This window comes from Pan troglodytes, chromosome 15 (genome assembly GCF_028858775.2).
Source record: "Pan troglodytes isolate AG18354 chromosome 15, NHGRI_mPanTro3-v2.0_pri, whole genome shotgun sequence".
NCBI lineage: Eukaryota > Metazoa > Chordata > Mammalia > Primates > Hominidae > Pan > Pan troglodytes.
Window position 1 is genome coordinate 38,557,846 of NC_072413.2, and position 12,130 is coordinate 38,569,975.

A 12,130-nucleotide genomic window follows, 5' to 3' on the forward strand; every position below is an offset into this window, starting at 1 on the left:
ATATTTTCAAACTACTTATCTTGGTGTTTTAGTAATTCTAGTGTCTTAATATCGATTGCTTATACACAAGATGAAAGAGGTTATTTTCAGGGTGTCATTGTTTTAGTGGCCTTGTTTAAACTGCTCAGCAAAAAAAGCCAACCTGAGTGTCTGTTTACTGCATTATAAATTGCCTGTGTGTTGTATATTGGCATTCGGAACAGACTGAAAAATGGATACTATAAGGTGGAACTTCTTGAAAGTGTAAATTTCTGAGATCCTAGAACATCACATACCCCAGAGAGATCTATTTTGCCTTGGAATGTAGTTTAAGAACTCTGTTCATAATATTGTAGGAATTTCTTCTGCCAAACACTTGTATGAGGAAGAAGAAATATCCATTTGGATTGTTTAGGAAATTCAGATGGGAAATTGAATTTTGAGATACAAGTGATATAGTTATCCTTTAAAGAAGTTTTAAAGTATATAATATAAAACAAATTTTTACAAAAATTAGAGATAAAATGTTAAAGCTTACTCTGTTCTACATTACAAAACGTGACTAAAGCTTGCTGCAAAACAAGGGTAAGATTATTTTCCTCTTGTTAGTATATTGATACATATCTTTAATATGTCTTATATTTTTGTGTCTCTGGCTTTCAGTTTTCTTCCTTTCAGAATATGTTTTGCTCAAATTTATTAAATGTTACTCGCTTTTGGAAAGAAGTTGAGTTTAGTGATTCAATTGACTATGTTGAAGTTAACCTGGAGTTATGAATAAAATATTGATCCAAAAATTGTTTTACTGTGAAAAGCAACATTTTATAAAGTATTTTACATAAGCCATACTCAGTGTATATTTCTTGATTAAAGCTTTAATATAACTAGCATTGATTAAATACAACCTTTTAGTATTGATAGCAAGGAACATAGTTTGTACACTAAAGCATTTTATTTCTATTACCTTGCTTGTTCTTTCCTGGTTCAAACAAGATTGTCTAGAGAAACACTATTATTGCCTAATTTTACATATTGGGAGGCTGAGCCAAAAACTACAAGTAACTGATCCAAGCTCATTCAAGTCTATTGTTGTAATTCTTTATTAGTTCTGTAGCTTAGACAGGAAGCTCCTGTTTCTTTACGCACAAGGAACATAAGTAATATGCATTTAGTTTAAAATGATGATGGTGAGATGCTCCCAGAGCTGAATCTACATCCTTTATATGTTTGTTAGTTGTGCTGTTTTGTCGGACCGCAGTGTTTCTGGGATCCCTTAGCATCAACTAAAATGATTAAGAAAATAAAATATTTTACTGATAAAGAATCCTTATTTCTATGTATTCATTGAGATGAAACTGTAACTTCTGCCTGAGAGGTAATGACAGCAACACTATGTTAAGGATTATTAAGGATGAAAAATGTCTGAAGGAAGGAAGAAACTGAGAAGTCTGTCTCATCCGAATCTCTCCTAGTAAAATAGTCATCTGTTGCTTTGCTGCCTGGTATCTGTTTAGCTTTCTGAAAACAGCACTCTGAATCTTTGTGTGGGAATTACCCTTTATCCCATTAAATCCAGTGAGAGAGTCCATGCTCTTACAGCTAAGGAATAGGCATGAGACCCGAGCTGCAACAAACAGACTTAATTTGCTGGGAATTTGAACTTTGAGCAAAGCTAGAGTGAAAAGACTGAGGAAGGCTGAAACTTATTCATCTACATTAATTGATGGTACCCTGAAGAGACTTACCTTGCTTTCCACTACCTAGTCCACCGAATAATTCTCAGTTTGGTTTTTGACAAATTATAAAGCATTCTGATATGGATTGGATTTGTGTCCCTGCCCAAATCTCATGTCAAATTGGAAGAGAGGCCTGGTAGGAGGTAATTGGATCATAGGGGTGGATTTTTCCCTTGTTGGTATTATGATAGTGAGTGAATTCTCATGAGATCTGATGGTTTAAAAGTGTGTGGCACTTCCATGTTCACTCTTTCTCTCTCCTGCTCCACTATGGTAGATGTGTTTGCTTTCTCTTCCCCTTCTGCCATAATCATAAGTTTCCTGAGGCCTCCCAGCCATGCTTCCTGTACAGCCTGCAGAACTGTGAGTCAATTAAACCTCTTTTCTTTATAAATTACCCAGTCTCATGTAGTACTTTATAGCAGGGTGAGAACAAACTAATACAGAAATGGTACTTTGAGTTGGGCTCTGCAATAAAGATACTTGAAAACGTGGAAGAAACTTTGGAACTGGGTAATGGGCAGAGGTTAGAATAGTTTAGAGGGCTCAGAAGAAGGCAGGAAGATGTGAGAAAGTTTAGAATTTCCTAGAGACTTGTTGAATGGTTTTGACCAAAATGCTGATGGTGATATGGACAATGAAGTCCAGGTTGAGGTCGTCTCAGATGGAGATGAGGAACTTATTGGGAACTGGAGTAAAGGTCACTCTTGCTATGCTTTAGCAAAAAGACTGGTGGCATTTTGCCCATGCCCTAGGGATCTGTGGAAATTTGAACTTGAGAGAAATGACTTAAGGTATCTGGCAGAAGAAATTTCTAAGCAACTAAGCACTCAGGATGTGACCTAGCTTATTCTGAAAGTGTTCAGTCATATGTATTCACAAAGAAGTGGTCTGAAATTGGAACTTATATTTAAAAGGGAATCAGAACATAAAAGTTTGGAAAATTTGCAGCCTGACCATGCAGTACAAAAGAAAATCCCATTTTCTGGAGGGGCATTCAAGGCTGGAGAAATTTGCATAAATAAAGAGGAGCTGAATGTTAATAGCAAAGACAATGGGCAAAATGTCTCCCGGGCATTTCAGGCACTCCCTAGTGGAGCTGTGAGAAGAGAGCCATTATCCTCCAGATCCCAAAATGGCAGATCCACCAACAGCTTAAACCGTGTGCCTAGAAAAGCAGCAGGCACTCAATGCCAGCCCATGTAAAGCTGCAGGTGCTGTACCCTGCAGAGCCACAGTGGTGCAGCTGCCAAGGCCTTTGGAGCCCACCCCTTGCATGAGTGTTCTCTGGATGTGAGACATGGAGTCAAAGGAGGTTTTTTTGTTGTTGTTGTTGTTTTTTGTTTTTTTAGCTTTAAGATTTAATGACTGCCCTGCTGGGGTTTGGACTTGTATGAGGCTTGTAGCCCCTTTGTTTTGGCCCATTTCTCCCATTTCAAATGGGAGCATTTACACAAAGCCTGTACTCCCATTGTATCTCAGAAGTAACTAACTTGTTTTTTATTTTACAGGCTCATAGGCAGAAGGGACTAATCTTGTCTCAGATGAGACATTGAACTGTAGAGTTTTGAGTTAATGCTGGAAACAGGATTGGGGGAGTGTTGAGAAGAGGTAATTGTGTTTTGCAATGTAAGAGAACATGAAATTTGGGAGGGGCCAGGGGCAGAATAATATGGTTTGAATTTGTGTCCCTGTACAAATCTTATATGGAATTGAAGGAGGGGCCTGGTGGGAGGTGATTGCATCATACTGGTGGATTTCTCCCTTGCAGTTCTTGTGATAGTGAGTTATTGTGAGATCTGATGGTTTAAAAGTGTGGCACGCCCCCCTTCACTCTGTCTCTCTCTTGCTCTGCCATGGTAAGACATGTTTACTTACCCTTCACCTTCTGCCATGATTTTAATTTTCCTGAGGCCTCCCAGCCTTGCTTCCGGTACAGCCTGTGGAACTGTGAGTCAACTAAACCTCTTTTCTTTATTAATTACACAGTCTTGGGTAGTTCTTTATAGCAGTGTGGGAACAAACTAATATACATTCCATTTAGATTTTTGAGCTATCCACTATCTTTTCAATACATCATCTTTCTGATTGGCTTAGCTTTTATCAATTTCAATTGTTTGAGTAACGAAAATAATGCCTTAAAATGTTAAATTGCTAAACTTTTTACTACTCCCACCCCATAAATTACTCCTCAGTTCCATTCTTTCATCACAACACCAGAGAGGGAGTAGAAGTATGAAAGATATGTGTTAAGGAAGTCTAGGTGAAAAAAGATTAAGCAGAAAATCTGCGCCTTAGTCCCGCATAAATTTTTAAATGAACGGATGTGAAGGGAGGGTGACAAGTTTTGCAGTAATCTCCTCTACTGTGTAAGACTGATCTTACTGAAGAAAGGAGTATACAACACAGTTAGAGGGAAAGGTCAAAGAAAGAAGGCACTTTTAATTCTCCAACTATCTGTTTTGGAGTTTGGCAACCTTGACAAACTAGGACTATGACAAACTAGGACAAGTACAATTGAATATAATCTGTGCTGTGGTGTGTTTATCCAGGCTGAATGCTTTCATTTAACTTCTCTGAGACTACCCTGAATGTCAGTGGCTCCAGTGAGACACATAAAGTATCATAGTTCCTTTGTGTGCTCTGTTGCAAGATGTGATTCTGTGATCAACAGTACAGAGGACTCATTCAGGATAGAGTATGAATAGAAGTCACAGCCAAATCTCAGGGGATCTGAAGCACTACCAATAGGTGAAATGAGATTAAGCCAATATATAGGGACTCCTGGAGCTGATCTAGTGAAGAGTAAACCATTCGCAAATATCAAAGAGGTGAACAGTTAATAGGAAGAATTGATGTCAATGTCACCAAGGTCAGAAGGAGCAGTTGTTCTCTCAGCAGAAACTAATCCTAGCTAGCCATTTGGAAGCAGAGACCAAAAAGAAGCCAGAAGGCTGTGACTAATGGCACTGTATCCTTTTCTGAGACCTTAAGAGCACACAAATCTTTTCCATAGCTCTGTATGTCATCTTGGGGAGGATAACAGAGAGGGATCAGGAAAAAGAGAGATTATTTAATAATTTGAAATGAAAGAGGCTGTAATATCATAAATTGGCTAATTTAACACTTGTTCTCTTTCTCCTTTTTAATCTATCAGATCATTTGTAGCTACAAAGTAAGAGAGGAAGTGACCAGTACTGACTTAGACAACACAGGTTTATTTTTATCTATATAACAAGAATTAAAGAGGTGGGTCATCCCAGACATAGTGCAGAGATCAAGATGATAATTTGGAGCGCATATGCCTCTTACCTTTTTTTAGTTTCCATCCTTAGTACGTCAGCAAAGTCTTTCCTCCTGGTTGTAATACAGCTACAACAGCTCCAACCATCACATTCTAAACACATTCAGAAACGGGAAGAAGAAAGCAGGTGACAAAGAAACACATTGAGAGGTGGGTGACAATGACAAAGGGTGTGAGAAAGACAGCCTTTCTTATATACCTTTCTCTTTTTATTAAGATAAATAGTTTCACTTCAAAAATTTCAAGTAGATTTTCCCTCGTGTTATATTGTCTACTCCAAGTTGGAAATGCAGTAGGAAAGGGAACATATGGTATTTTCATCCTTCATGGTCAGTGAAGGCTCTGCTAGCACGGAATAAGTGTACCTGCTGCATTCATGTCATCATAAAATCCTTACTAGTCTACTCTTTCCATTAAATCAGGTAATTGAGACTTGATAGTAAGGCTGTGGGGGTAATGTTTTACTGTGGAAAAAAACTAAAGTTTTACTCAGAAGTTGCTGGATCAAGTCCTATCTGTGCAATGTACAAGGCATGTGACATTGCATGTCATGTAAGCTTTCTAAATAGCCTCATGTTAATTTGCAAAATGAGGTAATCAACATCATATTCATCACTTGAAAGAGATAATGCATTTAATTGTTTTTATATTGAAAATTTTGTATAGGATGACTTTCATTTTTATTTGTATTCATTCATTTATTCAATAAATGTTTGTTTAAGAACTGCAGTTTGCCAGGCACTGATATAGGTTCTGGGGATACCACAGTGACAAAATAAAGTCACTGCTGGCATGGAACTTAGTTTCCAAGTGGGGGTTATGGCAGGAGATGGGCAATAAAGAGTAAACATATTATCATCTGATATTAAATTAAAATGTAAGCTTCATGAGAGCAGGGACTTTTGTCTGCTTTTCTCGGCGATTAGAACAGCATCTCGTACATAGTAAGCACTTAGTAAATAAACCAATGGTGATAAACGTTATGAAAAAATATAACAGTGTAAGGTGATACAGAGTGACAAGTGGATACTACTTAAGTTGGGGTTATTGATTTCATCCTCTTAGATGATATTTCAATGAAGACTTGATTGCATTAAGGATATCTGGGAGAAAAACATTCTGGGAGAGGGAACAGCATGCACAGATTTTCAAGGAAGGGAGAATGCTTGGCACATTCGAGGAACAATAAGAAACCCAAGGGGAGGGGGATGGTAGGAGATGAAACCAAAGTGGTAGATAGGGGCCAGATAAGTTAGGGCTTTGTGAATGGTAGGCAGGGCTTGAATTTGACTACTGGCAGTGAAGAAGATGGGATGCCACAAGAGATGTGTCATGATACGACATGTAAAAATATCATTCTGGGTGATTTCTTTAGCAAAGACTGTGGAAGGGCAAGCAATGCTATAATTATAATTGTTATCACACTATTACTATTATTTTATGATTGACTTTTTTGCTTTCCTTATTGAGAAATATTATTCTTTGAAAAGTAAGTCACTCTTTCTGCTCTGGACCTATTAATTCAAAGGAAGAAAACATAAATTTTTAACCATACCAAAAGCTTTTTCTTTCAATAACCTCAGTTAATAGGAAGTGAAGAAGTCACTTTGCCTTAAATGAATTTTATTCCCAGAACCCTTGTTAAATGAAGTATTACTGAATATTGCTTTTGAAATAAAATTATGCTATAAACCTGGGGTGAGGGCAAAATTTTATTACCAACAGAACAAATGTTTTATAACAGTGGTTGCATGAGCATATGAAAACATTTGCAGACAAAAAACTCTATTTACTAAATCACGTAGAAATCTTTAAACTGCTTTTCAGGAAGGCTATTCAGAACAGACTTTATGCAGTATAAAAGCTATCTAGTTTTTTAATTTTATGATCGTCTAAAGTCAAAAATTAATTTTGGTTACACTTTTAGTTCTCTACTAGGTTAATAAGATGTCATGAACCCTTCATTCTATAAAACACTAGAAAATTAAACAATATTCTAAGTATTTACTAAAGAAGAGACAGAGACAAATGTGACTACTTCTTGACAACTGTTACATAAATTTTAATGTAAAAATGGTAGGACTAACAAAAATCACACCAAAATTAAAATGGCTTTATTTGTATATTTTATTATAATATATAGTTACAGGATTTGTTTTGTTATTTAAAATGGTATGGGAACTAAAGCGGGAACATGCTGTATGAGTGAACAGTTTTTTGTTTTTAATTTGAGATTTTTAACTGATAGCTATTCATGAAGATTATGGTAATAAAATATATGTTTCTTCTGACTCAACCATGAACTTTTGATAACATTTGTCCCCCCTTACCTGTTAGGGACCCATTCCAAGACCCTCAGTGGATTCCTGAAACCATGTATAGTACTGAAACCAAAGCCTATATATACTATTTTTTAAAATCTGATAACCCAGGTGGCAAATAAGTGACTAACATGCAGGTGGCATATATGGCATGGATACTTTGGACAAAGGGACGACTCATATCCTGTGCAGGGGAAGCAGGTTGGCATGAGATTTCATCACATTACTAAGAACGGTGCACAATTAAAAAATTATAAGTTATTTACTTCTGCAACTTTTCATGTATGAATAATATTTCTGGACTGCCATTGACTGCCTGTTACTAAAACTACAGAAATGGAAATTTTAGATAAGGAAGTACTACTGTACTTATTTTAGGAGTGTGGTGCTGATAATAAAAGTTATGCTTTTGTAAAATGATTAAATAGAATTTGTTACAAGGCTAGGTGTATTTCACCAATACTTTCCAGGTGCTGGTTTTTAACTGGAGATGATATCAAATAAATGAACTGTTTTTATGCTTATAAGCATCTTCTGTTAAAATGCAAGTAATCCTATAACTTCTTATGAATGTGTTTAATCAGATTTCCTTATAACAATGTTTTCAGGAACTCTCTGAAGATGGTGATTTGCAGCTGGAAATAGGGAAGCAGGGAAGAAATAAATTGAAAGCTTGCTATAGTCTGAATGTTTGTGTCTCTCCAAAATTAATATGTTGAGAACTAATCCCCAATACATTGGTATGAAGAGGTGGGGTCTTGGGGAAGTGACTGGGTAATGAGTGATCCACCCCCATGAATAAGATAAATGCCCTTATAACAGAGCACCCAGAGAGCTGCCTTGCTCTTCTGCCATGTAAGGTCACATAGACGGTGTCATTTATAAGAAATGGGCCCCCACCACACACTGTGAATCTGCTAGTGCCTTGATCTTGGAATTCCCAGCTTCTAGAACTGTGAGCATAAATTATATAGTTTATAAATTATCAATTTTGTTACAGCAGTCGAAATGGATTAAGACAGGGTTGGTTTTTTTGTTTTGGGTGAAAATATTTGAAAACCTGTTTGTTACATGCAGATTCAAAGGATAGAAAAAATAAGTTGTCTTTTAAATGACTATTTGTGCTCTTGAGAGCAAATAAAAAATTATCAAAAACAGATATAGAAAATGCACAAATCGTGATGCTCTGGCTTCCTCGGGGGGTTGGATTCCATCTCATTGACCTGGGAATTGGGTTGTTAAAGCATCTATATGAAACAGGAGAGGGATCTCAGGCCATGGGGGAGGTAAGTATTTGAGGGGCTGAAAATGACATTCCTTCTTAAAGCCACGAAAAGATTAAGTTCTACACGAATAAAGAAGTATATTCACCAGCCACCACCCCCACAAAAAATTTTCATCTTCAGAAGATTTTGAATAGAGAATACTTTTCTATGAGGATTCTTACCCATAGCCTACATTTCAAATATGTTAAGATTGAGATTTTTCATTATATACATTGTCTTATATCACCAGAAGAATAATTCCAAAAATTATCAGCTATTATGTTAGTATTTATTTTTACTAGTTCTCTCTAGAGCTTTTTTTCTGTAAGTAAGTTCTTTTATATGTTACCCTTATAGTATCCATTTATCTTAATTTTTTACCCAGTTGTCATCTCTGCTACACAGGACCCCTATATATCATGTTTTATTAAAGATTTTCATCCACTTATTTAGACACATGTTAGAAAATTATCTGCCATGAGTAAAAGTAAGCATGATTACAACAAGAGAAATACAGAAGAAATGATTATTTTTCAAGCAATTTGTATATTAAAACCGTGAAGAAAAAAATGTAAAAATTCAGATCTGGACAAAAGTAAAATGGAATGTCTAAAATGTATTTATAAAAAATATTATTGTTACAAACTCAGTGGGTCATTAAGCAACATATCAAATACAGCTAATAAAATGGCCCGAGATTATTTACTAGGATGCAGTTTAGAGAAATACCGAGGTGAAAAGTAAGTAAGAAATTAAGAGTTGTGGAAGATAGGTTGGCAAGGTCCAAACAACATCTCAGAGGAAGGTAATAGAATGGATGAAGGCTATGCATGTTGACAAAGAGGCTGATAATTTTCTGGATTTAATAAAAGCAAGTGGTTTTGCAGTCAACAAACAGAGGAAATATATAGCAGAAAAAGTAAAAAATAAAACCATCTTATAAAATTTTACTGAAATGTAGAGTACAAAAATGAAAAACAGCCCTAATAAAGGACATACTAGTTACAAATTAACTGGTTGCAAATACACCAACAGCAAAAATAATACAGTCCAGAAGATAAAAGAATAACAAATTCGAAATGCTAAAGCTGCAAAGATAAATTAGCTGTCAACCTAGACCCCTGCACTCAGTTAAATTGTTAATTAAGATTAAGAGTAAAACAAACCTATTCTATTCAATAAAGACTTAGTGAGGCTACTGCTCACACAGCATCCCTGAAAACTATGATTCAGAGAGAAAGAAATTGAATTCAAAAGGAAGAAATGAGATGCAAGCAGGAAAGTTGAGCAAATAAATTAGTAAACCTAAAACTACGATAAGAAAAAGTGAAAATAGTGACACATTAATATGTGAAAACAAGGTTATATAAAAGTAATTTTTGAAAAGTCACAAGATGATAATTTTACTTGAAGTTCTATAAATTGTTTATAGTACTTAACTTAAAAATTTTAATGTCAAAGGTACAAATTCAAAATTTAATTATATTCATAAAGACAAATTAATGGAGTGTATAACATTCAAAACAGTGAAAGAGGAGAAGGAAATAAAACATATGAGCAACCAAAATTAAAAGGAAGAAATAAATTTAAAAAAATTGAAAGTATAATAAATTTCAAAAAACTAGCTAAGAATAAATGCACATGCATACTTGCTTTATTACACTTCACAGATACTGCAATTTTTACAAATTAAAGGTTTGTGGTAACCTTGAGTTGAACAAGTCTATTGGTGCCATTTTTCAACAGCATGTGCTCACTACAAAAATGCCTCTCTGGGTCACATTTTTGTAATTGTTCCAATATTTCAAACTTTTTTATTAGTATCATACCTGTTGTGGTGTTTTGTAATCAGTAGTCTTTGATGTTACTATTGTATTTGTTTTGAGGCTCCGTGAACAAGCACTCATATAAGACAGCAAACTTAATCCATAAACGTGTGTGTTCTGACTGCTCCTTCTATGATCTGTTCCCTGGTCTCTCTCCCTCTCCTTGGATCCCCTCATTCCCTGAGGCACAACATTACTGAAATTAGGCCAATTAATAACCCCACAATGGCCTTTAACTGTTCAAGTAAAAGGCAGAATCGCAAGTTTCTCACTGTAAATCAAAAGCTAGAAATGATTAAGCTTAGTGAGGAAGGCATGTTGAAAGCTGAGACAGGCTGAAAGCTAGGCCTCTTTCCCCAAACAACCACATTGTGTATGCAAAGGAAAAGGTCTTGAAGGAAATTAAAAGTGCTACTCCAGTGAAGACATGAATGATAAGAAAGCTCAACAGCCTTATTGCTGATATGGAGAAAGTTTTAGTGGTCTGGATAGATCATACCAGCCACAACATTCCCTTAAAACAAAGCCTAATCCAGAGGAAGGCTGTAACTCTTCAGTTCTGTGAAGGCTGAGAGAGGTGAGGGAACTGCAGAAGGAAAGTTTGAAGCTAGCAGAGTTTGGTTCATGAGGTTTAAGGAAAGAAGCCATCTCCATATCACAAAAATGCAAGGTGAAGCAGCAAGTTGTAATGGAGAACCTTCAGTAAGTTATACAGAGACCTCTCTAAGATCATTGATGAAGATGGCTACACTAAATAGCAGATTACCAAGGTAGACAAAACAGCCTTGGAAGAAGATGCCATCTAGAATTTTCATAACTAGAGAGAGAAACCAATCCTCTTCAAATCTTTTGAATCCTTGCTTCAAAACTTCAAAGGACAGGCTATCTCTCTTTTTAGGAGCTATTTGAACTAGTGATTTTAAGTTGAAGCCAATGCTCATTAACCGTTCTGAAAATTCTAAGGTCCTTAAGAATTATAGAACATCTACTGTGTCTGTGTTCTATAAGTGAAACAACAAAGCCCGAAGGACAGCACATCTCTTTACAGTATGGTTTACTGAATAGTTTAATCTCACTGTTGAGACCTACTGCTGAGAAAACAGATTATTTTCAAAATAATGTGGTTCATTGACAATGTACCTCACCATGCAAGAGCTTGGATGAAGATATCCAAGAAGATAAATGTTTTTATTCCTGCTAATGCAACATCCATTCTGCAGCCCATGGATCAAGAAGTAATTTTGACTTTCGAGGCTTATTATTTTAGAAATACATTTCATAAGGCTATAGCTGCCATAGATAGTAATTCCTCTGATGAACATGGGCAAAGTCATATTCAACTGAAAATTTTCTAGAAAAGATTCACCTTTCTATATGCCATTAAGAACATTTTTGATTCAAGGGGAAAAGTTAAAATATCAATATTAACAGGAGTTCAAAAGGAGTTGAGTCCAACTCTCATAAGCAACTTTGAGGGGTTCAGAACTTCTCACTATAGATTTGGTAGAAATAGCAAGAGAACAAGAATTAGAAGTAAAACCTGAAGATGTGATTGAATTGCTGAAATCTCATGATATAACTTGAATGGATGAGGATTTGCCATCTCATGATATAACTTGAATGGATGAGGATTTGCCTCTTTTGGATGAGAAAAGAAAGTGGTTTCTTGAGATGGAATCTATTCCAGATTTGCATGCTG

General features: G+C 35.8%; 1 protein-coding gene across 2 annotated transcripts in view; it reads right to left on the minus strand.

Moving 5' to 3' along the window:
* LOC129136978 (uncharacterized) overlaps positions 1-12,130 on the minus strand; it is a 249,194-nt gene that overhangs the window by 22,627 nt on the left and 214,437 nt on the right. For both annotated transcript variants that reach the window (XR_010150917.1, XM_054666006.2), the window contains one exon: positions 5,028-5,112. Coding sequence is in view for 1 of the 2 variants with exons in the window: in XM_054666006.2 (XP_054521981.2) it covers positions 5,028-5,112 (85 nt within the window). In the remaining variant the exon portion in view is untranslated. The remainder of the gene's footprint in view (positions 1-5,027; positions 5,113-12,130) is intronic.